Genomic DNA, 25,432 nt, shown 5'->3' on the forward strand with positions numbered 1-25,432 from the left:
GTCGCGAAGTGTAACGTAGGAACTTAGAAAATAGAGGCTCGTATAACTTTTCTAAAAGCTCTAGATGGTATCTTTGCTTGAATCAAACTTTTTTTTTTTTTTTTTTAAAAAAAAAAAAAAAAAAAAACCTTGGCACAACGGAACGAGTTTCTACTATTTCTCGATATTATAAGTCTTTATGTCTTGTGTTGGATTGTATTTAAAACCATTAACGTTTTTTTTTTTTGAGAGTCGAAAAAGTTCTTCGTAACTATTAAAAGTTTCTTATTATGAAACGGTACCCTATTGTTAATACCGGGTTAATCTTCAGTACTGACTGAAGTAATTGGCCCCTTAAACAACTGCCCTTTCTGAGGCAATTACTTAGAGGCCCACTGACTCTAAGCGGTCTGTTACAGCTTAGCATTTTTATCTTTACTGTTACTATTTATTAGGCACAGCCGCACAGTGAGTCAGAAAGGTGAAAAAACGGCAGAAATTATATAACTATCATATATAATTATATTTTGGGTCAAAAAAAATTTTAATTTTCCATTAAAAATAATTTTTACGCGTACCTTAGACGCGTAAGGCGCGCGCATACGCGTGTAACTGTCTTTTATGCGCGTTAAATATAACCTAAATAAAAAAATCGATTTCCTTGATCCAAAATACCATATAAAAGAATACCACATTTTTTAATCTAAATATTTCTTGTGCCTATGGCTCGTACTACTTACGCGTATACGCGTTAGAGACTTTTACGCGCATAATGACTGACTTAATTTAAAAAAATTAAATTCCTCAAACCAAAACATTTATTAATTAAAAAGAAAAACTGGTTCGAAAAATATTTTAATATTATATAATATTAAAATATATTAAAAACAAAATAAATATTTATCTAATTTTTCTTTCAAGAAAATAAAAAAAGAAAACCTTATACTTATAAAAAGGCTTTATTTCATTATTACAGCATTAACAAAGATAAAACTTCAGGGGTAAGTGTTTTTCCATTTTCAACCTTGTATTTTTTAAAACAAGTGTTTGATATTACAGGATCACTTCTAATCAACAAGTATTGGTACTGGTTTTTCATAACATTCTTTCTAGATATCTTGGCTGTATGGTTTAATCTAGCTTTGCGAATTTCTTTATTTAGAGCCTCTTGTGACTCTTCAGAGAAGTAACCAATTGGCAGTTCTAATGCCTCAGATATCTGCACACCATGTTCCAAGAGTTTATGAACAGTTGGGGGAATCACATACCAGCAATAGTTTTTGAGTATAAGAGCTGTAGTTTCATAGCAATACTGGCCAAAACTTTCAGAGTTCAACTCATAACAGGAGCATACTGCTATTAGGATTGTCCTCAATCTAATAATTACATCTACTGCCACTCCCGTTATATCAGCGAAAGTTTCAGCATTTTCAAATGCTCTTCTGGCAGTGTTTCCATCGTTAGTGTTGCCAAAACTCTGTTTGGGCATATCAACTATAAGACTTAGCTCTTCTCTAAACCTCAGTTGAATGTTCGTTTTTTTACTCTTTACTAATGCTTTTTCAGCAGGGGATTTGGCAAAGTATTTTTTAATGTCTAATTTATATCCTAAATGTAAAATATATTGAAAACATCTGAGCCAGCAATGCAGAGTAGAAAGACCCAAAGATAAAGCTTTTTCATTGATTGGTTTAGATCTGATCAATGCTGGGTTATTAAGTTCACTGGGCTTAGCTCCGCAAACATTACATGATTGCGAGGACAGAGTGTTAGTGAGGGCATTAACCACTTTACCATCAAACATGGTTAAATCTAGTTTGAACTTAAATGTGATAGTCGTATCCGGTTTGCCTTCCTCCACTTCTAACTTTACTTCAAACTTGACTAGTCTATTTATTTCTGCTTTTAAAAGTTCATATTCATTTCTTATCAATTCTTCCGTTTCTTTTTGATATTGGAGATGGAGGGGTCTACAGTAATGTGTACTAGAGGGCTTTTTATTTAACCATACATTTTTGTTCATGATGGTTAATTTAAGTGGAACAACAGCTGTCTGGAAAAGACTTTGTTCATTAACTTGGGCTTCACCAATATTTGTATCAGTGTATTTTTGTTTATAGACACTTTGACTGGAGGCACCATCAAAACCACCTTTAAAATGAAGTAGACCTTTAAACCTCCCCCCAATATCAGCAAACATTCTCATAGAGTCTTGGCATTCCGTAAAAGTTAATATATTTGTCAGAGTATGATTAAACATACCCTGTAGAGAAGTTGAAGCAGATGTTTCTGTCACAATTAAACCCTCAGGATAACATTTGTGTCTCTCATTCTTAATTTCATGAAGTGAAGGATAAATATCTGCATTATGCATTATCGATGAATTTCTAATAATTTGATACTGTTCATCAGAAAGGTCACACTGAATTTTTAAGCTCAAGGCATCTTCGGTTTTCATTTTTATCGGAAAATTTATCTTTTTGATTTTATCTTTTTCAGAGTTTGTAGCACTTTTCACAAGATCAACGAAGTCTTTTTTGCTAGGATCTCTAGTGGCTTTTTTTATTGAAGCTAATGCCAATGCTTCAGCAGGATGTTCAGCCAATTTGGCAACCTTAAACAAGATATTTAATATTTAAGCTTGTAAACTATTTTTTTTAACTGGGTTGAATTTAATTTATTTATTAATACCTTAGATCTTCTGCTTCTATCACCTAAAACTTCCCAGTTCTTGCACTTTCTACCTGAACCTGATGCAACATTTTTTTTGTTAACAGTAATATCTTTGTTCAACCAAGTTCGCTCGTGTTCTAAAAGTCTAGAGAAGGTTCTTGCATACTTCCGCAACTTTGATCGGAATTTACATTTAAATATTATTAGAGTTTTCTTTAGATTTATCATTTCAGGTTTTTCAATACTTTCATAGTATAGACCCTCCAGTCTACAAAACTCACGTAGAAGAGCCTCGAGTAAGTTATCATGATTAATTCCTAACTCTTGAATTATAGGAACTAAATATATTCTTTTCATGCTGAATGTAAGCAATGAACTATTTTAAGTTATTTTATACACAAGTTTTAATTTTAAAACATGCACTATGCCATCAAACGTTGCATATATTGGTTTTTGAGGTTTGATAATTAGCACCATCTGCATGAGCATGAGTTTTTTTACTAATAGGAACTAAATGTATAATTTGTGTAATGAATGAAAGCAATGAACTAATATTCGCTACTTTATACGGCAAGTTTTAATTAAAAACGAAAAAAAAAACACAAAAAAACCGAAGTATTTGAAAGGTCTTATTTTAATTGGGGCAAGTATGGGCAAATGATTTTTATTTTTTCTGCTTTCATATATACCTATTAATGGGAAAATATTAAAACTACCATGGAATCTAGTGGAATCGTTTAGTTTTTAAACTAAACTCATAATTAAACTAATTTAAAAAAATCAATTTATGACACATTTTTGAGATCTCAGTAATGAAAAACTAAAAACAAAATTTATTGTCAAAAATGTTGTTAGTAGTTGCCAAACATCTTAAACATATGACTTCAAATTAAATTTTGAACTATTTTTACCCATGTCAATCTTAAAAGAGTGACACAAAAGCTAGATTTTTTTGAACGAGTTTTCCGATAAATAAAATAAAATAAGTCTAGGAAAAAGGCGTATAAGTTGGTGAAATCTTGAAAATTGTTCACAAAAAAAGTTAACTATTGACTTTTAGTGGTATTTAGTAACATTATAATTAAATTAATTAATTTCCAGCAATACTTTTTTTATGGGGGGTTTTTTGCCGTTTTTTATGGATTTTGACTCACTGTGCGCCGATTCGGTTCGTAAAATCCGCAAAAAGCCAATCCGACTAATTTTGCGGATTAAAACAGTAAGTTCGTAAAAGTTTTTCGGATTAATAATTCTGAAACTAATTTACGAACCACTAGCGAATTTTTTTTTTTTTTTGCGGATTCACTTCGCTGTTCGGATTATTAATCCGAAAAATTTTTACGAACCATTAGCGGATTTTTTTTTTTACGGATTCTCTTTGCTGTTCGGAATTATTAATCCGAAAAGTTTTTATGAATCAATTTAACTTTAATTCGCTTAGCGAATTATACGAATCGTGTTCCGTTCGCGTCACCAATAAATGGTGTGGTCAAAAAAAATTACATTTTTTTTATGTGCGCGTCCTATTAATAGTGGATTTCTTTTTTATTTACAATCAGTCCTATTTGGAAATCTTAACCTACAACAATTCGTTCAACAGATCAAGTCTACTATTCTTCACCTACATTTATTACGGTCAGCCATTGTTATATTATTTTGATTTAAAAGTTAAGAATATTTCAAACTGAATTTTTGTGTTTTTTTTGTTTGTTTGTTTGTTTTTTGTGGATCGAATTCCTTTGCGAATTATTTCGCATTGCGGATTGCTTCAATTAGTGGATTGGTCCGATAAAATTTATATTGTTATATTTCTTCTACTTAAATGTTAACAGAAATAAAAATAGAAATAGAGATAAAAACTAGTTTAAAAAAATTGTTACGTTCATTTCAATAATTAAGGCAAATAATTAGTTCTTTTATTGAAAACTTTATGCATGCCTCTAAAATATCATTTATTGTTAAGACGAATATTAAGGAAAATTTTCAAATAACTTAATAAATAGTTAGTTCTTTTTCGGAAACTGTTTGTATGCATCAAAAACAATCACGTTTAATTAAGGCAAATATTAAGGAAATATTGAGAAAAATATTTCAATAAAAAGTCTGTAAACCGAAAATGTGATTTGATCCGTGTTTTCGAATTTTTAATCCGAAAAGTAATCCTTATTAATAATCTGATCCGTTTTTGTGGATTTTAATTTCAATAAATAATCCGAAATATTAGTCCGATCCGATATGGCAAACTTAATCCGATTCGTTTCTTTTTTTTTTATTTCACTTTTTTTTCTTTTCAGATGCCTTAGCTATCTAATATTTGGGAATTCTTCAACAATGTGGAGGAAAACAAGGCAAAATGCAAGGCCTGTGGCAAAATATACTTAATCAATAAAAGCACCACAAGTCCTTTAAGGAACCATTTGAAAAGAGTCCACTTGAATTTATATAAACAATTAGAAAGGAAAGACAAGCAAAAATCAACAATACCAGACATTTTGATGAGTTTGCCTCTGAAGACTCAGATTTTGAACAAACACAAGAAAGAGGAAAACAGAGGAGATGTCCACAGATACAAAAAGATACACCAGAATTGCCACAGCCTCGACCAAGTGGAACTTGTGGCACTTCCAACACACAGACACGGCAAGACAGAAAACAGGCTACCAAACCTGAATGGGAAGTTACTGACATCAATCAAGTAAGAACTGTTGTTGACATTACTAAATGGGTGATTGAGGACACTCAACCATTTTCTATTGTAGAAACGCATTCACCCGGATGATGAAAACTGCAACCAACGGTCAATTCAGAGCCATTACAGCAAAGAATATATCTACAAAATACATTCCTCTCCTTTTTAAATTCATCAAGGAACAAGTAAAAAACATTTTCAATACAGACAAGTGAAATCTTGATGGAGTGGCCGTTACATCCGACGTGTGGACCACTGATCACACCAATTTGTCTTTCATGAGCCTTACACTCCACTATATAGATTCAAAGTTCCAATTAAAGCGCTTCTTGGTGGAAATGTCCTACTTCCCCGAACAACATACTGGCGACAATATTGCCAAGAAGCTCAATGAATCTATCAACAAACTTGAACTTGATTTTGGAGTCAAATCCTGGATAACAGTCGACGGTGCAGCTAATGTCCAAGTAGGTGTTAGGGTGCAATTTGGTGTGTCGACCACCGTCTAAATCTAGTTGTCAGTGGTGCTGTCGATGATATTAGATGTCCAAAATGGCCCATTCTCAACCACAAAATAACAAAATTAGTAGGTCACTTCAACCAGTCCTCTTAAAAAGCTATGACTTTAGTTAATGCTGCCAAAGCCTTAAATAACTCCAGAACGAAGTTTGTACAGAGATGCCCCACAAGATGGAACTCTGACCTCCATCAAATGGAGTCTGTGGTGGATCTTCTTCCGGCGATGCATTCTTTAAAGAATCCGAACCCTACTGTTTCTGGAGGTTGTAAGTTGACAGATCTTTTACCAACAGATGATGAAGTGGAATCTATTCAATCTGTCATCCGGCTTCTGAGAGGCTTCTCAGAATTCTCTGAGAAATGCAGCAGCGAAAAGAATGTTAGCATCTGTTCCGTTATTAATTGCCTATACAACATCAGAGGAAGATTAGCAAGGGAGATGATCAAGCCAAAAACCGAGGTGTCATCAGAACTTGCTCACTACTTCAATGAAGATCTAAACAAAAGATTCGAAGGGGAGTTGATGAAAATTGAATTCTCTATAGTTCATTTTTTAGATCCTAACAGCAAGGGCATGTGCTTTATGGATGAGGGGGAAAAACTTGAAGTAGTCAAAACTGCAGTAAAGAAAGCTATGGAAGAACTGTCAAAAAAAGAAATTTTGGCTAGCCAAAGCACTCCTTCCCCTTCAATGTTGGATGATGAAGATGATGACAACTTTGATTTCACTGAACAACTGAGGAAGAAAGTGTTTGGTGCAAGTTACATTAATCCTGGAGGTGAAACAAGCACCAAGAAAGTCATTTCTGCTGAAACTGAGAGGTATTTGAATTCAAAACCAGTTCCAGCAATTACAAATGTACTGGAATTCTGGAAACAAAACCAGTATATTTACCCAATAATGTCAAGGCTGGCCAGAAAAAACCTCTGTATACTTGCTGCATCATCAACATCTGAAAGAGTTTTCTTAACAGCAGGGAATATATACAGCTCTAGAAGAACCAATCTTTCAATCTCAAAGGTTGAGATGTTGGTATATATGAAAGAAAAAACTAAGCAACTCAGCAAATTTCAAGACACTGTGTGGCCAGGAAATGAATTTAGAAAAAGATTAACTTTTAGGGTGGAATGCAAGAACCGAACTTGAGTCAAGTTCGACTTGAAATCTCAAGTTCGACTTTGTCAAGTCAGACTTGAAAAATTGACTTGAGCGAATGCGTAAACGAGACTTGAAAATTTCAAGCTCGTGCTTGAGAAAGTGGAACTTGAAAAATAGTCGAGGCGTTGAATTTAGGGCGTTTATCGAAAAATGCACTTCGCAACCAATAGCGGTAATGGATTTTTTTTACGGGAAAAACCTTTTACTGAAACAAATTCCGTGTAATGATATTTGTATAGTATACGATTAAATAAAAAGTTTATAACAGTAAAAAAAAAAAAGTTCTTGCTATGTATTTTTCATCAGAAAAATAAATTCATCTTGGCACTTTCAGTTCCAAATCCTAAGTTGTTGGTAAACAACGGTTGGTCATATGTACCACTTAAGTGATCAAGACAATTTCTCTTGATTTCTCCATTTTAACAGATTCCATTTGAATTAAAATACATGGAAATGTTCTAGAAAATGCGGAATCTTATTTTGACGCTTTTTGGGGATGATACTATACTACAATGTATTTTTATTTATCTATTTACTAATACTTTAACGAAAATAATGGGTTTTTTTTTTAAAAATACTGAGAAAATTACTTTAAACAAAATTAGTTTTCTCAATACTAATACTACATAATACTATGTGTGTGTGTATATATATACATATATATATATATATATATATATATATATATATATATATACCTACACATATATATACCATTTACATATGTAAGTATACCATTTACATATGTAAGTCAATAGAGATCACATATGGAGACAGGTCTTCTGAAATTTTTGGGCCACTTATAGAAACAGAAAAGAAAACTTTTAAAAACCATTGATAGCATCTTGCTCATTAACACATGAAAAAGAACAAAGTTTAACGTTAAACAAAAATCTCTTAATAAAAAAAAATACAAAAAAGCAATATAATGAAATTCATGATCTTGATAAAGAACTAATGCAAAAACAAATAGAAATAGATGATATAAAAAAAAAACTCTCTCCAGAAAAAGCAACAATACAAACAAAACTTTGTGAAAATTTTCACAGTTAAAATTTTCACAAAGTTTTAAAAAAGCAACACAACAGAATTATTCTATGTGAGGATTATTTTTTTCTAACAATATCAGATCCAAATTGCTTTTGGAATGTTTTAATTTATCACTTTATTTTTTAGTGAAATTGTTTTTTTCATATACAATACTATTTTGAAATATAAAATGTAATTCTTTTGAAATAATATGTAGTATAAATATTTGAAAATAATGTTTTTGTTATTACACCCTTTATCCATTATCAGACACAATTTTTTTTTTAAAAAAATAAGTCTGAAATTTGACTTTTGCTTTGTTTCTGCAAAAATATCTTTAGTGAATGCTTTAGCACCACATTCTTCATTGCTATTTTGTATTTCATTGCCTCCACAATAATCATTTTGTAGAAGGGCAATGTTGTGAAGCACAAAACAGGATATTATTATAGCTATGGAATTTTGCAGTTTTGTTCCTAAGGGAATGTTAAGACAAGGGTATTGTTTTTTTTTGATATACCAAAACAATATTCAACAACAACATTCAACATGTGTGTACTTCTCAAGTTGTAATTGTATCTGATTTCATTTTCATTTTTGGGTTAGAAAAAGGTGTCATTAAATATTGTTTATAAGGATAGCCAGAATCACCTGATAGCCAGAATCAACATGAACAACATTCAAAAAAAAATCCCTTTTTGTTTCGGTAAAAAAAGGGATTTTTTGAATTTGGTAAAATCTAAATAATGGTTGATAAATATAAATATTTTCTTTATCTAAGAAAAGTTTGAAGTTTGTATGAAATAGCAAAATCAGATATCCATGAAAACTTATAATCACTTTTGCTGAATTATCAAAGAATCAGCTTCTGTTGGAAACTTTATGTACTGATATCTTTTGTTAGCCATTTGAATTGAAATGTTCTAAACCACTGGACAAACAGTTGAGTTTCAGCTCTTCCAAATCTCCTGTTATTCTCTAAGAGAGTTTATTTATTGTTACTTAAGTATATTATCATTTGTTGGTATAAAATGTTGTTATTTAAAAACGTAATGTAAAATCTACAATAAGAAGGTGCCATTTTCTGATACCGTTTCTTGAATATCTACTCACTTGGAATGAACCAGTAGCATAAAACCGAAATGCAATAGCCAGTTGTTGTACAGTTGAAAGAGGGCACCCTCGATTGTTAACATTGTTGTTAATAATGTCATAAGCTAATATTAAAAAGGTTTTTATTGGAAAATCTGTAGCACCTTTTAAATTCTATACCGTGGTAAACTTCTAAAGGATTAGCTCTGTCAATAATAAACCTTGGTATGTGACTTGGCTTATTTTTTCTTCTTCTTCTTCTAAATTTCAGCTCATACCGATTCATTTTTGAACATTTAAAAAAAAGTTTTTTTAATACTTCATGTAATTGTAACTACTTCTCATGAACTCTCTTTTACTCCTTTTACACGTATCACCTCTTTGTATAACTGCAACTATTTATTACTAAATGGAATTTACTTTTATACTGTATCACAAAAATGTGCCTTAATCAACAGCCTTTTATAATGCTAGGATGTTCGACATTTCAAAAAGCTAATAAACATTTCTAATGGCATCAAAATATGACATGTTGAATCATTACATACGAGTTACAGGATGTTTTAAAAGACACACGTTTTCGCAATGTTAATATTCAGTTTTCTGTAATGAATTCATTTAAAAATATACTTTCACAATGTAACCTTCTAAATTAATTAGGTGAATATGCCCAAGTAACTACTTTTGCTTGTTAAAAACTCATTTTCATACTTGCAAAGGTTGTAATAAGTTATATAGTAATAGTAAAGTTTTGTTACGCATCAGCAAAATGATAATGGCGATCTGTTTTTTTTTTCAAGTTTGGTTTCAAGATTGGTCTGGAGCAGACTTGAAAAAATGACTTGAAAATTCAAAATATCTCGTTTTTCAAGTCTGACTTCAGTTCAAGTTCGCTTCTTGCATTCCGTTCAAGTCAGACTTGAGATTTGAAGTCTGACTTGAAATTTCAAGTTGGGTTCTTGCATTCGGAAGGAATTTTTGCTCTCTCAAGTCTGGTTTGAAGTCAGACTTGAAAAAGGTCTATTTTTAGCGGTTTTCAAGTCTGACTTGAGTTGAAGTTCGCTTTGTGCATTCGCTCAAGTCGCACTTTAGGTTTGAAGTTCGACTTCAAATTTGAAGTTCGGTTCTTGCATTCCACCCTTAGTGTGATTTTGACTTTTTTTTATTTCTTAACAAGGAAATTATTTCGTTTCTTGTATATTTAAATATTATAAATAAATAAAAATGAATCTTATTTCAAAAGCATTTTTTATTCTGAATCCGTGTAAATCCGTAAAAAAAATATCGGTTCGGATTCCGATTCGAAAAAATTTTTTCGAATTGCAATCCGATCCGAAAGTATCGAATCGGATTGCAATCCGAAAAAATAATCCGAAAAAATTTTAACGAACTTTTTTCCGATACGTTATTTTCGGATCAAATCAATCCGTAAGTAATTTGAATCGTTTAGCATAGACATAGTCACAAGAATATATAGCCTGGAAACAAACAAAAGCGCTTTGTTTATGTTATTGTTCAAGAAATTACTAGTTCTCATTCTTCCGAAAGTGCACAGTAACGCAAGTAAACAAAGAACTGCATAGCTAAAGTCCTTCAATTTTCAATTTTTCCCTAATTTATGTAATGTTTTTAGATTTTCAATTTTCCCCAAATTATGCAGATGAGTTGTGGCATAAGCTAAAGAGTCTTTTTGAAAAGTTTAAGGGTGACGCTTAGAAATATTACTCAGCATTTTTTGGACTCATGTAGGATAATTTGCCTAATTATTTTGAGGAACTCACTTTTTCTAATACTCTAATGCAGGACGTAGTAAATGATATTTTAAACTACCTTACCGATAAAAACAAATTCAATGGTGAGAAATGCGAAAAAATCGACCATGACTATAAAGGATGCAGAAATGAAGTTAACAATATTTAGCTGCTTATATCATTCACTAACTGTTCAATAAGTTACACTATTCAAAAAACTTATTCTTTTTATAGCATTCAATGGTATTCTTTAATTCTAGAATGTAAAGTAGAATTTGACACTATACAATACTCATGATAGAGATGGTTTATGGAGAGTGAATTCTAAAATTATTGATATACTTGTATAATGTAAGCTATTATTTAGAAAAAAAAACTTCAACATTTATCAGTGTTTTCTGTAAATGACTTTGCAAAAGAAATTCTTACAAATATAACAGTTATATCTAATTTTAACAATCTTTGTATATCAGCTAATAATTCTGTTACAAACAAAATCAAAACAAAAGTGCTTGAGCAGATTATCAGTTTGTTTGTAGGAGTTCAAACATTTTCATTTGCAAAAATTAATTGTGAAAAACACAAATTTGCAAGGTAAGACTCCAAAAAAAGATCACTTCGAACTGAAAAGAAGAAATTTAGCTGCAGCAATAAACTTGTGTAAGCTAAAATGTTTTAAAACTGCTATTAATCTAAAAAAAAAGTATTTTTGGTTTGTTAAAAAAACTACTTATAATAAATTTCTAAGAGCATTAAATTTGAAAAAAATGTAAATTTGTTAACAATTCAAAGATAAAGAATAAAAAAGCTACATTTATTTTATAATAGTAAAATATCTTTTATATTATCACTATTATCTGCAAAACAAGTTAACATCAGGAAGAGCATACGATTGTAATAAATGGCTCCAACTTTCATGTCATATTTACTTATTTAAATATGACATTAAGCTTCAATGTCATATTTGAACTAGAAAATAACTTTATGGAAAACTGTCCATAACACATATAGCGCATATAATATTTACAATTCATATATATATTATATAATATATATACATATGTATATATACACAAATATATATGCCAAGCAAAAAAAAAAATATTGAATAAGCTTTTCTTTTAAAAATAAGAAAAGGTAAGAAAAGATAATTAGTAATATTTGATAGCTACTTATTAACTACTGATAAACACTTGATAAATAAAATACTTTAAGTAAAAGTAAATAATATTTAATAACTTATCAGTATATATCTTTAAAAAATAAAACTTTTATAAATATTATTTTGCATGGCATACCTTTCTCTTTTATACTGTTTAATACTAAATAACTAGTTATACATACATACATACATACATACATACATACATACATACATACATACATACATACATACATACATACATACATACATATTTATGTATGTATGTACATACATATGTATGTATGTATGTATGTATGTATGTATGTATGTATGTATGTATGTATGTATGTATGTATGTATGTATGTATGTATGTATGTATGTATGTATGTATGTATGTATGTATGAATGTATGTATGTATGAATGTATGAATGTATGTATGTATGTATGTATGTATGTATGTATGTATGTATGTATGTATGTATGTATGTATGTATGTATGTATGTATGTATGTATGTATGTATGTATGTATGTATGTATGTACATATATATATATATATATATATATATATATATATATATATATATATATATATATATATATATATATATATATATATATATATATATATATATATATATATATATATATATATATATATATATTGATTGGTTATGTATTATATCAAAATAATACAAAGCTCTTGTGCGTAAAAGAGTGCTCAATATTATAATAATAGAGCAATATATATATATCTGTTATTTAAATGGAGAAAAACAACATTTTAATAGTACTTAAAGTTTCGTGCCTTACGGCAATCGTCAGCTATTAATTACAAATTAAAAACGTAAAAAACCGTTTAAAAACGAATCAAATTTACGGTAGAACGAATTCTGGCGTAATAAGTGAAAAGACGCAATCATTTAGTCTTCAGTATCAAAAGAGGATAGAAGGAACTTGTTAGCATGTCGACATTTAGATAATATTTCGCTTCTTTTGTTGAGAAGGTTGTTTTCTTTATACGATAAAATTTCAAACTTCTCGTGAAGGCAAAGGTTACAGGTCTTGGTTTCAGGGTTGGAAGGTTTGCATCGCTTTACAATTCTCCACTTTATTATAGGTGTGATAGCTTTTTCTTTGAATTTCCAAATTTCCTTTGAAAGTTCGGTATCATTCTCATACCTGACCGTATTAAAAGATTTTACATGGTTAGCATATCTTAGCTTAAACGGTGTCTCGCTAATGCCAAAATAAACTTTTTCTTTGAGTTCAAGATTTTCGGAACTCACGATAGCTTTATAAACGATATTGCTTAATAAACATTGATTGTTTAAAGGACACGCAGTTTTGTTGGTACAGTTGCAGGTGTTTTTTGGTATGCTTCTTTGGTCTTGTAAAATTTTGTGATTATGCGAATTAATGATGGATTTTACGTTTCGCATACAGCTATAACTTACCTTGATCGAATTTCTATTGAAAATTTTGTGCAATCTATGCTTTACCGGGAAGTGAAGGTCAAGCAATGCAAGTAAACGGTTTCCTATTTTTGTTTCCACGTTTTGACTGAATGGAGGGTTAAACCATATAATGTTTCGCTTGCGTTTTGTATTTTTAGTCGTGGCAACTTGATGTTGATAATTAAGTTTACATTTATAGCCTGCTTTATTTAAAGCCTCTTCGTAAGGTGGAATAGCACTTTTAAAAATAAGTTCGTTTGATGAAGTTGAAGATAATCTTAATTCAACAGTGCGAGGTAGTCTTTTTATAACACTTGGTGGATGGTTGGAATCACAGTTGTGGACAGTCTGTGGATACAGTCTGTAAAGTAGCCAGAGATGTAATTTTACATCTTCTAATTCTTTTCTAATTCTTTATTAGAAACATCATTTTCTTGATCAAAGTGGATTATTGTTGCTTTAATTTCTCTGTGAATATCTTAAAATCTTTGCCGCATTTTAACAAAGCTGTTCAATTGGGTTTCGTATCTAAAAATAAAGTTTTTTCCTTCCAACATTTGAAACATAATTTATGTTTAAATAAATTATGAAATCATAATTTATTTAAAAATTAATGTTTATTTTTTAATACTAATCATGTAATATTTTAATAAAAGACAAAATAAATAAAGAAGGGAATAACATTTTGCGTAACCACGATGTTTATAATAAAATCAAAATAAACGGTTCTTCTGGATGTTTTATTACATTGAAAGACCACAAAGAAAACTTTATTAACAACCCTACTGTTCGACTCTTAAATCCAGCAAAAAACGAGGTAGGAAGAATAAGCAAAATTATCTTATCTCAAATCAACAATGAACTCAAAAGTAAGCTCCTTGTAAACCAATGGCAAAGCACCTTAAATGTTACAGACTGGTTTAAAAAAATTAAAAACAAACATCTCTACAAATTTCTAATTTTTGACATTAATGATTTTTATCCTTCAATAAGTGAAAAAATTCTCAACGCTGCAATCAACTTTGCCGAACAGCACCTTCTAATAAACTCGGAGCAAAAAGCAATAATAAAACATGCAAGAAAATCTTTACTTTTTAACAACAATGAAACGTGGATTAAGAAAAATGGGGGGCAGTTCGATGTTACAATGGGGGCTTACGATGGTGCTGAAGTATGTGAATTAGTAGGAATCTTTCTATTATTTCAACTTTCGCAACATTATAAAAGTGAAGATTTCGGGCTATATCGTGACGACGGGCTAGCAATATTTAAAAACAAAAACGGCCAGCAGATGGAAAAAATCAAAAAGCATTTCGTGAAAATATTTTAAAGTAATGATTTTCTTATTTCCATCAAATGCAATATGAAAATCGTAAATTATCTCGATGTGACACTTGATCTTAATGATAATTCTTTTCGACCTTACTCGAAATGTGATAACGAACTGAGTTACGTCAACTGTGATTCCAACCATCCACCAAGTGTTATAAAAAGACTACCTCGCACTGTTGAATTAAGATTATCTTCAACTTCATCAAACGAACTTATTTTTAAAAGTGCTATTCCACCTTACGAAGAGGCTTTAAATAAAGCAGGCTATAAATGTAAACTTAATTATCAACATCAAGTTGCCACGACTAAAAATACAAAACGCAAGCGAAACATTATATGGTTTAACCCTCCATTCAGTCAAAACGTGGAAACAAAAATAGGAAACCGTTTACTTGCATTGCTTGACCTTCACTTCCCGGTAAAGCATAGATTGCACAAAATTTTCAATAGAAATTCGATCAAGGTAAGTTATAGCTGTATGCGAAACGTAAAATCCATCATTAATTCGCATAATCACAAAATTTTACAAGACCAAAGAAGCATACCAAAAAACACCTGCAACTGTACCAACAAAACTGCGTGTCCTTTAAACAATCAATGTTTATTAAGCAATATCGTTTATAAAGCTATCGTGAGTTCCGAAAATCTTGAACTCAAAGAAAAAGTTTATTTTGGCATTAGCGAGACACCGTTTAAGCTAAGATATGCTAACCATGTAAAATCTTTTAATACGGTCAGGTATGAGAATGATACCGAACTTTCAAAGGAAATTTGGAAATTCAAAGAAAAAGCTATCACACCTATAATAAAGTGGAGAATTGTAAAGCGATGCAAACCTTCCAACCCTGAAACCAAGACCTGTAACCTTTGCCTTCACGAGAAGTTTGAAATTTTATCGTATAAAGAAAACAACCTTCTCAACAAAAGAAGCGAAATATTATCTAAATGTCGACATGCTAACAAGTTCCTTCTATCCTCTTTTGATACTGAAGACTAAATGATTGCGTCTTTTCACTTATTACGCCAGAATTCGTTCTACCGTAAATTTGATTCGTTTTTAAACGGTTTTTTACGTTTTTAATTTGTAATTAATAGCTGACGATTGCCGTAAGGCACGAAACTTTAAGTACTATTAAAATGTTGTTTTTCTCCATTTAAATAACAGATATATATATATATATATATATATATATATATATATATATATATATATATATATATATATATATATATATGCTAAAATGCAGTAATAAGAATCAGCAAAAAATATGTAAATATTTATGTCAAATAAACTTTAAATAAAGCATTCTATTTATTTAAAGAGGTTTTTAAATCTTAGATAATTTTCTTAACATATCGGAGAAATTATGTATATAAAAATTATTTAAAAGATCTCAACATTAAATCCAAAAACCAATTTTCAGTTAGAATGACAAGGAGAATTATGTGAAAGTTTTCGTTTTGTGCACCGTCGCCGGGTCGTTGATACAAGCTTCAACATAAAGCGGTTGAACAATGGAAACGGCCTTTGTTTCCAGACTTGTGACTATGGCATAGATCAGAGGTCGGCAAATTGTGGGCCTTTGCTACTAGGGAGCGAATACCCGACCCGAATACCCGCGGGTACCCGTAGACGGGTAATTTTAATAACTTCAGTTACACCAAGTTTAGTCAAACTTTACCAACAATAGTAAATGCAAATATTTCTCACAAAATAAAACAGTAATATTTAGAACATAATTTTCTCACCATGTGTATTTTGAGGTAATATCCTCAAATAATGACTGTATAAGTTGTGTACGGAGACATGTGCGTGCAGCACAAATTATTGTTTTATCCTCTTTGTTTAATGCATCTTGAACTCGTCTCGGAAATGATGGAAGAGGATACCTGATAGGCCAGTTACCAAAGGATGACAGCCTGTCATTACTGACTGCAACAACAACATTGGTGCCATCACTTTGTTTGTTGACACCAAGATTTACAATAACATCTGATGTACTAGGAATTTGATAAAATTCTATAATTAACAAATAATCATACACAGTGTGCAGATAACACAAAAAAGGATTGAGCCTATTCTTGATTAAATCATACATTATGAATTTATGTTTAAATTACAATACCTTGGCTCTTTTAATTTTGCTATTGCTTTCAAAAGTTTTACTCTTAGTCCGAAGTCATCTTTGCATACTTCACCTACCATTGATTCTGTAAGTCCTTCTAGAGTTTCTCCGTCAATATTAGCAGCTATTAAAATCAAGTTTATTAGAAAATCAAACTGTATTTTATAATCCCAATTGTTAATAATTCAAAAAAAAATTTAGTTTTCAATGATAAAGAATAATTAAAATTATGAAAATCATTATAAAAAATTAACATTTTTCCAAAACATATTTAATGATTTTTCATTAAATATGTTTAATATTTAAGACAACTTTTTACCTTAGAAACATTTATACTTTAAAGAGATATACATTTTTCCGTCAGCTAAAATATACGAATTTAGTAACTGAGGGTCAATAATGTTACATGGTTGACACACAGATAGTTCTATATCTTCTTTAACGGAATATGCATGCAAATGCTCAGAAAACTGTTCACAAATAAGTACTTTTCCGATAAAAAACCAACTTTCTCTTAATTTATAAATGTACATAATCCTAAAAAAAAGAGGAATGTTTTCTCCATGCAGTGTTCCAACCAACACAACATCATGAATCTTATACTTAACAGAGTCAATGGTAAGTATATTGCACTTCCATAAAATCTCTGAATCACTGAAATCTGAAATTTCATGACATTCTGGGAGATTATTAAAATAAATTAAACATTCTCCTGAACTCTCTGTGGTTTCCTTCAAGAAGTTGGAAGCTTCCAACTCCCAGCATTGATGAAGTTGGTGACGTTTTGCTAAGATATACGCTATGTTTCTAAAATTTTTGACTGCACCTGCCAGTTTTTTGAAATATTGATGCTTTGCTTCAAAGCGCATGCACCACAAATAACGAAGAGGACCATAATCTTTAATTAAACGAGGATAATGCAACAAAAAATGCAATTTTGGTGTCAGCTTTCCTGGAAATACTTCAACAAATGTTTGGACAAACGATTCTACAAGCAGCTGCAAGTACGACAAAACAGTCCTGGAGATTTTGTAACACATCAAATAATCTACAATATCACGTAATAATAGATACAGTTTCCAATGCTTATTATTTATAGGAACTCGATCCCCAATCAAATATGTTAAAAAATAAAAAAGACTAAATTTTTCAGATGCGCTGCCAACAATATTTCCTGTACCAGTTGGTACTGTCAACGGAATAGCAATTGGTTTATTTTTTTTTATCATTTTTTAGAAATTTAAAGTTTTCAATCTCATAATTAAGCTGAGAAACAGTTACAATTCCATCACAATGTAAATTACTTATTAACAATTTTAGGATCAAAGGAATAATTCCCTCATGTAAATCATGCATTAAATCTGGAGGAAATGATTCAGTTAACTTAAAATATGACAGGTCTAAAAACGGACATCTCTTGACAACTCCATATACATGTCCACTTATTCCAGCATTGATACCTTGCAAATGATATTTGTGAAGAGTTTCAGTTCTTAATGTTAAAACAGTTTCTTGCAGAAGTTTTTCTTTATCTTCATACCGTAACATACAATAGCGACAAATGTGTCCAGAATTAAAAGCACATCTAAATCCAGCAAGTGCATGAGCTGACAAGTTATCAGCTGATATAGTTGCAAGTGCACCATACAATTGTAAATTCTCACCATCAATACATAGTGCAATGCCATTTAAACACAATTCAATCAAGTCTGATATTAAAGGTTTTAATATTTCTGCATATGTTTTTGATTGTTTTATATATTTTTCTTTAACTAAAAGACACAGGTGTATATACTTTAATTGAGAGTGATACTTATATTCTAAATTACCTATAAAAAAATAAAATGCACAAAGCTTATGTGTGGAGCGGTGTGATCCAATTGGGTTACACACCTCAAACTCATCTATATACATATGAATACGCAATGCATGCTTCTTCTTACAAATCACAGCATGTTTGTGAAAAATGTTACCATCTGCGTATGAGCATAGCAAATCACTAGTTTGGTCCTCATTCTCATTTGCTCTATGAATAGAAGCCCAAATATCCTTATGTTGAACAAACTTTTTAATTACTTCTAAGATAGGAATATATTGAAAAAATTTCTTTTGATTATTTAAGCATCCGGTACTGTTAATAGTTGGTGATTTGTCTGCAATAATTTGTGTAATGCTGGTTGAACTATTTCCATTATCATTTTTTCTATCATTAATTATCTGTTTATCATCACTGGCTTGTATTTCAATTTGCAATGGAGCAACAAAACCTAAATTTGATTTACAATAAGTCAAAATTTTTGCTTCAGAACTAACAACTGAAAAGGCTTTGTCTAACAAAGCTTCACTTTCTAATATTTCTGCAAGATCATGATTAGGATCAAGAGTAAAACCAGCTTTACTCAAGTAGTTTTTTAGACAATCCGCATAATTAGAAGAAAAGTAATTAATTAATGCATGAACTTCATTACTAATTTCAAGCTGAACAATTGTTGGAATAGAATGTTTTTGCCCCAAACCAATCACAAACATTGCAAAATGTTTTTGCAGTTTAAGAACAAAATCATTAATATCTCTGTTAAATGGTTGATTGAGTGTTGAACTTGCTAGTTCATTGTCAAAATTAAAATTGAGTAATTCTAAGTTTTCATTAACAGATGAATGCAAACTTTCATCAACATTTGTCTTGTTTCTGTCAGCATAATATATTTGATTGTGTTTTATTCACATGTGTTGTCTTAAACCTTTTATTGTGTTATATGTACAGGGACAACCATCAAGCCCACAAGCTACAGTAAAATTAGCTTCAGCTTCGTGGCATATCTGAAGGTGAGTCAAATATTTACTTAAAATAAACTTTTTAACTTGACAAAAAGAGCAGATGAAACTTGAAATACTCAACATTTCAAAAATTAATCTAAAAAATACAGTAGAATAATTATTAAATACTAACCAACAAACTTTGGTTTCAAAACACTTAGGTCTACTGTGTCCAAATAGTTACAAGTGTCATTAACTGTCCAGTTAAAGAATGGTATTGGAACATCATTAGTAGCCATGAAAATTGCTACGAATGAAAAAAACAAATTTAATGGATATTGCTGAAGCCATTTATGAACAAAACAGTAAATGAGTATTATAATTATTTTTTAAATGAGTTATATATATATATATATATATATATATATATATATATATATATATATATATATATGTATATATATATATTACACTAACTTTTTTATTTTACTAATTATATATATATTATACTAATTTTTCTGCAACATAAATTTTTTTAATAATAACTAATAAACAAAAAGTCAACAGCCTATTTAATAAGAACAATAGATTCCATTTTCCATTACTTTTTCTTATTTGAAATAAATTTAAATTTTTCTGTAATTTTTTTTTTAGGTTACCTAATAATTTGTATAAGGTTACCTAAACCATAAGGTAATCTTTTTCTGACCTATACTATAGTAAATAGTATAGGTCAGAAAAGAGATTATAACCAAATAGATCACAAGATATTCAGGCCATACACTGAACTTTTAGGTTACTATACTTAGTATAGTATAATACTATATATTATTTGATCACTTAGGTTACTATACTAAAGTATAGTAATCTAATTGATCAAAACAAGTTCAAAGTACGGCCTGAAATTCTATTTTGTTAGGTAATCTAATAGGTACTTACAGGTACCCATTAGATTACGTAACAAAATTCAAAAAAGCAAAGAATTTTTTGTAGGCTATGAAATTTATAATCAGCTGACTAGCACATACATTTGAACCATGCAAAGAGAGATTGAAAAAATAATAATTAAAAAATACTTACAAGTGCTGAAAAAATAACCGAATTATAAGGATAAGAACACGTGAGTTTTTTAAAGAACCTTTTAGCAATTTTTGGATCGAGTAAATTGTTCACAGAACCTTTAAAGCATTGTTAAAAACCCGAAGGTTCTTGGAAAAACCGTTTAAGCATCTTAAGAACCCGAAGGTTCTTTCAAGAACCAAACAGGGTTGCTAGATTGGCCATTTAGTGGCCAAATCCGTGAATCTGGCCACCGCAAAAAATAATCGGCTTATCGGCAATTTAGCTATGTTTGGTTTTTTTATTCCATTATTTTATTTCTTAAAATGATTATTATAGTAGGCTGATTATGATAACTTAATTATTAAGTGTAAAATAATGTTATTTTTTTAAATTTTAAAATGTTATTTTTATTAATGCAGGTATAAGGTATAAAAATTATAATATAAATAGTTGAATATGTTTAATGTTTTTTTATAGCTTCTAAATTAGAAGTTATAACAAAGTAATAACGAAGTAATAGTAAAAGTAAATAAAGAAGTAATAACAATTCTAGTAAAAAAAAAAACAAGAACAACAGTTTGATTTTATTTATTTTTAGTATCTAAATTTTAATCAGCTATGTCTTCAGAAAAGTGGAAGACTTCTTATGATGTTAATCGCCGATATAAAAAGATATGGGAGAAAAAGTTTTCATGGGTTCAAATGGTTGAAGATGGTACCCATAGAGCATATTGCAAATGGTGTCACTGCATCATTAAGCCTAAAATGACCAATCTTGTCACACATAACAACTCTTTGAAACACAACCAAAGTACTCCATTAATTGAGAGTGTTACCGATATAAATTTATCAGAAGATATTAAAAAAGCAGAACTTCATTTGGCTTTAACTATGACATGCCACTGTGCTGTGCACACTGTTGACCACTTGAATGAAGTTTTTGTTGTTTATGGACGTGGAAGTTTACTAGAACATGTAAAAATCCATAGAACTAAATGTATGGGATTGATAAAAAATGTTATTTCTCCTTCATTGAAAGATGATGTTGTTAAAGACTTTAAAAACAAAAAATATGCCATAATAATAGATGAATCTACTGACATTTCAGCAAATAAACATTTGTGCATTTTAGTTCGTTTTTTTAGTGTTTTAAAAAATGAAATTGTGACGAAGTTTTTGGGATTAATTCTAGTCCATGAAACTACGGGGTAAAATATATTTCACTTGCTTGATGAAGAAATTAAAAAGTGCGGTCAGAGTCTTTCTAATTGTATAGGATTTGCCACAGATGGTGCATCAAACATGATAGGATGTAATAATTCTTTTTGGACGAGAATTCAAAATGTTTCACCTAACTGTATCCAACTTAAGTGCATATGTCATTCATTAGCATTGTGCATTGAAAATGCAGTGTCTAAATTGCCTTCTAATATTGCTTTTTTATTGTCAGAAATACCCCATTGGTTTCATAATAGTGCATTGAGACGTGAAAATTACATGGACTTATTTAATGTAATGAATGCTGCTACCAAATCTAAGACAGCTCGATATGCCCCTCTTCCATTTGAAAAACCTTCATTTACAAGGTGGCTTGCTCATGGAAAAGTGATGTTTAACATTTTAATGAATTGGGAAGAGCTTAAAGCCTATTTTATTTGTGCTGAACTATTACCTTCAAATTTTAGGTCCAGATTCAAAGCAAGACTTTTGAAAGAATTGATGTCAGACACTGAAAATTTTCTATTTTTTCACTTTATAACACCTGTTGTTCAGGAATTTGAAAGAATGAATAGTTTATTTCAGCAAACAAAAGCTGATCCCTGTGACCTTTACAAACAAATGAATTTGTTTCAAATGAGCCTTAAGCACAGAATTTATGATTTTAGCAGTAACAAAAAGAATATATATAATGTTGACTTTGGTGCTAAATTTATAAAAGAATGTGATTCTTTTTTACAAAAGTCCAATCATAGCATTGACTCTTGTATCAAAATAAAAAATGTAAAAGAAAGATGCCTGTGTGTATTAGATGAAGCTTATAGTCAAGTAACATCTAGACTACCATCATCAATGGAGACATATAAAAATTTATCGAACTTGAATCCAGATATAATTTTAAGTAAAGAATCAAGACCCAACGTTTCTGAACTGCCCTTTTTACATCTAGTAATTGATGACTTGGGTTTAATAGAAGAACAGTATCGAAAAATTCCATTTGTAGATTGGAAAGAAGAAGAACCATTTAAAGTAGGTGGCTTTCCAACTGATACTGAGCAGTTTTGGCTAGGTGTACTCCAGCATAATACTTTTAAAAACCTTGCAAACTATGCCTTAACTTGTTTGATAACACCTGTCAGCAATGCTGTAGTTGAGAGGATATTCTCTCTTGTATCTGCCACTAAAACAAAAGCCAGAAATAGAATTTCACTAAATATGTTAGATGCTGTTATAAGAATAAGATCAGAACTAATTTTTTCAGGAAAGTGCTGCAAAGATTTCACTATCTCAAATAAAATGCTGACTAATTTTAGTTCAGATGTAGTGTACAAATCTGAAATTGAAGACTCTTCATTTTCAGAAAATGTTGATGACTTTGAAGATGATATATAACAATTGTGTAATGAAAAATTTAAAAAAAAAATTTGCTAATGGTTTTATTTCTCTCAATAAATGTGTTTACCCCAAGTTAATATAAAAAAGAAGCAATATAAAAACTTACATGGCATTATTCCATGAAAAGAAATAATTTTTTATCAACGTTTTATCAATATTTTAATAAAGGAATTATTACGTTAGAAACGACAATAACATTAGAATCAAGTTTAAAATAGTATTTTTTTTTAATTAAATGGATGATTATGTCAGTATTAGTATTTGGCAAAAGCTATATACTGGGGTATGAACAGGAGGGCGAAAGCCCCCCAAGTCGTCAAAATATCATTTTTTTATTCTAATTTTAATTCTGGCTGTTTATGCCCATTTAATTTTTGTTTTAGCCCCCTTAATTTTCTTGACCTTCCTAAGCCACAGTCTCTCTCTCTCTCTCTCTCTCTCTATATATATATATATATATATATATATAGAGAGAGAGAGAGAGAGAGAGAGAGAGAGAGAGAGAGAGAGGGAGGGAGAGTATAATTTATATGTTTTAAATGTAAAGCCTTTTTTAATCAAATTAAATAAAAACTATTGTTATAGATTTTAGATAATTTGATAAAAAATATATAATAATAATAATAATTGTTTTCTATTAAAGAGTTTATAATTTAAGAATACATAAAAAAAGTTTTTATTTACTTAGCTAATAAACTTAACTTTTTTATTTATTTTATTTATATAACTACGACAGTTTTTACGGTATGTTGATATGATCTAAAGAATCATTGGACAAATTTTATCCGATTGTCTTATTTTAGCCAGTAAGATTTACTTTTTGAAAATTAAACCAATGCGATCACGGAGAATTTGGCTACTTTTTGGCCACTTTTGGCCATTTCTGGATACCTTATTTTATATTTCTGGCTACCGGGTAGGGTTCATTATCGAAATTGTAAATTTCGAAAATTTTCGATTAAAACGGTACCGAAATACTTCTTTTTTTTCGAAATCTATAAAAACTTATGAAAATAATCGAACTAGCCAAATTAATTTCGGAAATAAAAAAGGAATTTCGAAATGTGAAATTAATTTCGCAATAAAAAATTGCACTTCGAAAAGTGAAATTAATTTCGAAAGAAAAAACAGAATTTCGAAATGTGAAATTAACTTCGAAAAAAAAAAGTGTATTTCGTAAAGTGAAATTAGTTTCGAAAGGAAAAACAGAATTTCGAAATGTGAAATTAACTTCGAAAAAAAAAAGTGTATTTCGAAAAGTGAAATTAATTTCGAAAGAAAAAACAGAATTTCGAAATGTGAAACTAATTTCGAAAGAAAAAACAGAATTTCGAAATGTGAAAATAATTTCGAAAAAAACCAAATATATGATAAGCAAAATTAATTTCGAAAACAAAATTAGATTTCGAAAAGTTTATTTAATTTCAAGAACAAAGAAAAATAATTTTGTAAATTTAAAATTATTCCAAAAAGTAATTTTAATACCTTATATTTTAATATTAAAATAACCGGGTGCCTAAATAATTTACCACGGGGTGTTTCGGCAGGTAGACCTTTTATTATATATAATATGTATATATTGGCAAAATATATATATATATATATATATATATATATATATATATATATATATATATATATATATATATATATATATATATATATATATATGTATGTATATATGACAAAATAATACTATTTTGGTAAATATAAGGTGGCACACAACTGAAAACGAGTTTTTTTTTTTTAAATAATCAAAATTATGATTTTTTCTTTTTGATGACAATAAATTTATATTTATTGTCATCAAAAAGAAAAAATTATAATTTTGATTATTTATTAATTTTGATTATTTTGATTAAAATAAAATAAAAAACAGCTATTTTTTTTTTTTTTTTTAAATTTTACCATCCATAATGGCCAAAAATGTGTTGTAAAACACGTGTTTTCAAAAAACAAGAACCTTATTTTTTACTTCGCAAAAATTTTATTTCCACCCCACCAAGTGACACCTACTAGCGCAATGATTGAATACTGGTGTTTTTTCCA

The 25,432-nt window shown here is 29.6% G+C and overlaps 5 protein-coding genes across 11 annotated transcripts in view; 3 read left to right on the plus strand and 2 right to left on the minus strand.

Annotated features, from left to right (window-relative positions):
- LOC149883914 (uncharacterized) overlaps positions 1-23,427 on the plus strand; it is a 46,187-nt gene extending 22,760 nt beyond the window's left edge. Inside the window, exons 6-9 of the mRNA XM_090098662.1 lie at positions 5,140-5,347; positions 11,259-11,485; positions 14,826-15,288; positions 21,986-23,427. Of these exons, the coding sequence (XP_089954788.1) occupies positions 5,140-5,347; positions 11,259-11,485; positions 14,826-15,288; positions 21,986-23,380 (2,293 nt within the window). The 3' untranslated portion in view covers positions 23,381-23,427. The remainder of the gene's footprint in view (positions 1-5,139; positions 5,348-11,258; positions 11,486-14,825; positions 15,289-21,985) is intronic.
- On the minus strand, positions 877-3,201 carry LOC149883915 (uncharacterized). Its single transcript, XM_090097058.1, has 2 exons — positions 2,671-3,201; positions 877-2,593 (listed from the first exon to the last, which is right to left on the minus strand). Exons 1-2 carry the CDS (start codon positions 3,007-3,009, stop codon positions 950-952), a joined length of 1,983 nt encoding a protein of 660 aa, XP_089953184.1. The 5' UTR covers positions 3,010-3,201; the 3' UTR covers positions 877-949.
- On the plus strand, positions 4,151-7,026 carry LOC149883916 (E3 SUMO-protein ligase ZBED1-like). Of its 2 annotated transcripts, none has more exons than XM_090097066.1 (2): positions 4,151-4,287; positions 4,947-7,026. In XM_090097066.1, exon 2 carries the CDS (start codon positions 5,961-5,963, stop codon positions 7,005-7,007), a length of 1,047 nt encoding a protein of 348 aa, XP_089953192.1. In that variant the 5' UTR covers positions 4,151-4,287; positions 4,947-5,960; the 3' UTR covers positions 7,008-7,026. The 2 variants fall into 2 exon arrangements, with proteins under 2 accessions (XP_089953192.1, XP_089953193.1); XM_090097067.1 differs by lacking the exon at positions 4,151-4,287 and having other exon boundaries at positions 4,342-5,812; positions 5,864-7,026.
- On the minus strand, positions 11,273-21,025 carry LOC149883917 (uncharacterized). 6 transcript variants are annotated; one of them, XM_090097087.1, is made up of 5 exons: positions 20,789-21,025; positions 19,902-20,015; positions 16,952-17,075; positions 16,575-16,826; positions 11,273-11,514 (listed from the first exon to the last, which is right to left on the minus strand). In XM_090097087.1, the coding sequence occupies exons 2-5, from the start codon at positions 20,005-20,007 to the stop codon at positions 11,505-11,507; spliced, it is 492 nt and encodes a 163-aa protein (XP_089953213.1). In that variant the 5' UTR covers positions 20,008-20,015; positions 20,789-21,025; the 3' UTR covers positions 11,273-11,504. The 6 variants fall into 6 exon arrangements, with proteins under 6 accessions (XP_089953213.1, XP_089953215.1, XP_089953214.1 ...); XM_090097089.1 differs by lacking the exon at positions 11,273-11,514 and adding an exon at positions 11,562-11,583; XM_090097088.1 differs by lacking the exon at positions 11,273-11,514 and adding an exon at positions 12,819-14,021.
- Positions 20,853-21,992, plus strand: LOC149883918 (uncharacterized). Its single transcript, XM_090097084.1, has one exon. The coding sequence runs from the start codon at positions 21,389-21,391 to the stop codon at positions 21,980-21,982; it is 594 nt and encodes a 197-aa protein (XP_089953210.1). The 5' UTR covers positions 20,853-21,388; the 3' UTR covers positions 21,983-21,992.
- Positions 23,428-25,432: the final 2,005 nt, after the last annotated feature.

This window comes from Hydra viridissima, unplaced genomic scaffold (genome assembly GCF_058129835.1).
Source record: "Hydra viridissima isolate aposymbiotic clone 2 unplaced genomic scaffold, HvirCarnegie_v1 scaffold_9, whole genome shotgun sequence".
Lineage (NCBI taxonomy): Eukaryota > Metazoa > Cnidaria > Hydrozoa > Anthoathecata > Hydridae > Hydra > Hydra viridissima.

Excerpts from the sequence above, each read along its gene's own strand:
- LOC149883915 (XM_090097058.1), bottom strand. The coding sequence starts at position 3,009 with ATGAAAAGAATATATTTAGTTCCTATAATTCAAGAGTTAGGAATTAAT. Across the intron at positions 2,594-2,670 it reads ATAGAAGCAGAAGATCTAAG|GTTGCCAAATTGGCTGAACA; the intron begins GTATTAATAAAT and ends ATCTTGTTTAAG.
- LOC149883917 (XM_090097085.1), bottom strand. The coding sequence starts at position 20,007 with ATGGCTACTAATGATGTTCCAATACCATTCTTTAACTGGACAGTTAAT. Across the intron at positions 17,076-19,901 it reads TTTGAAACCAAAGTTTGTTG|CTGCTAATATTGACGGAGAA; the intron begins GTTAGTATTTAA and ends TGATTTTAATAG. Across the intron at positions 16,415-16,574 it reads ATTACCTCAAAATACACATG|TAGCAAAGGCCCACAATTTG; the intron begins GTGAGAAAATTA and ends TTCGCTCCCTAG.
- LOC149883916 (XM_090097066.1), top strand. The coding sequence starts at position 5,961 with ATGACTTTAGTTAATGCTGCCAAAGCCTTAAATAACTCCAGAACGAAG.
- LOC149883918 (XM_090097084.1), top strand. The coding sequence starts at position 21,389 with ATGTCTTCAGAAAAGTGGAAGACTTCTTATGATGTTAATCGCCGATAT.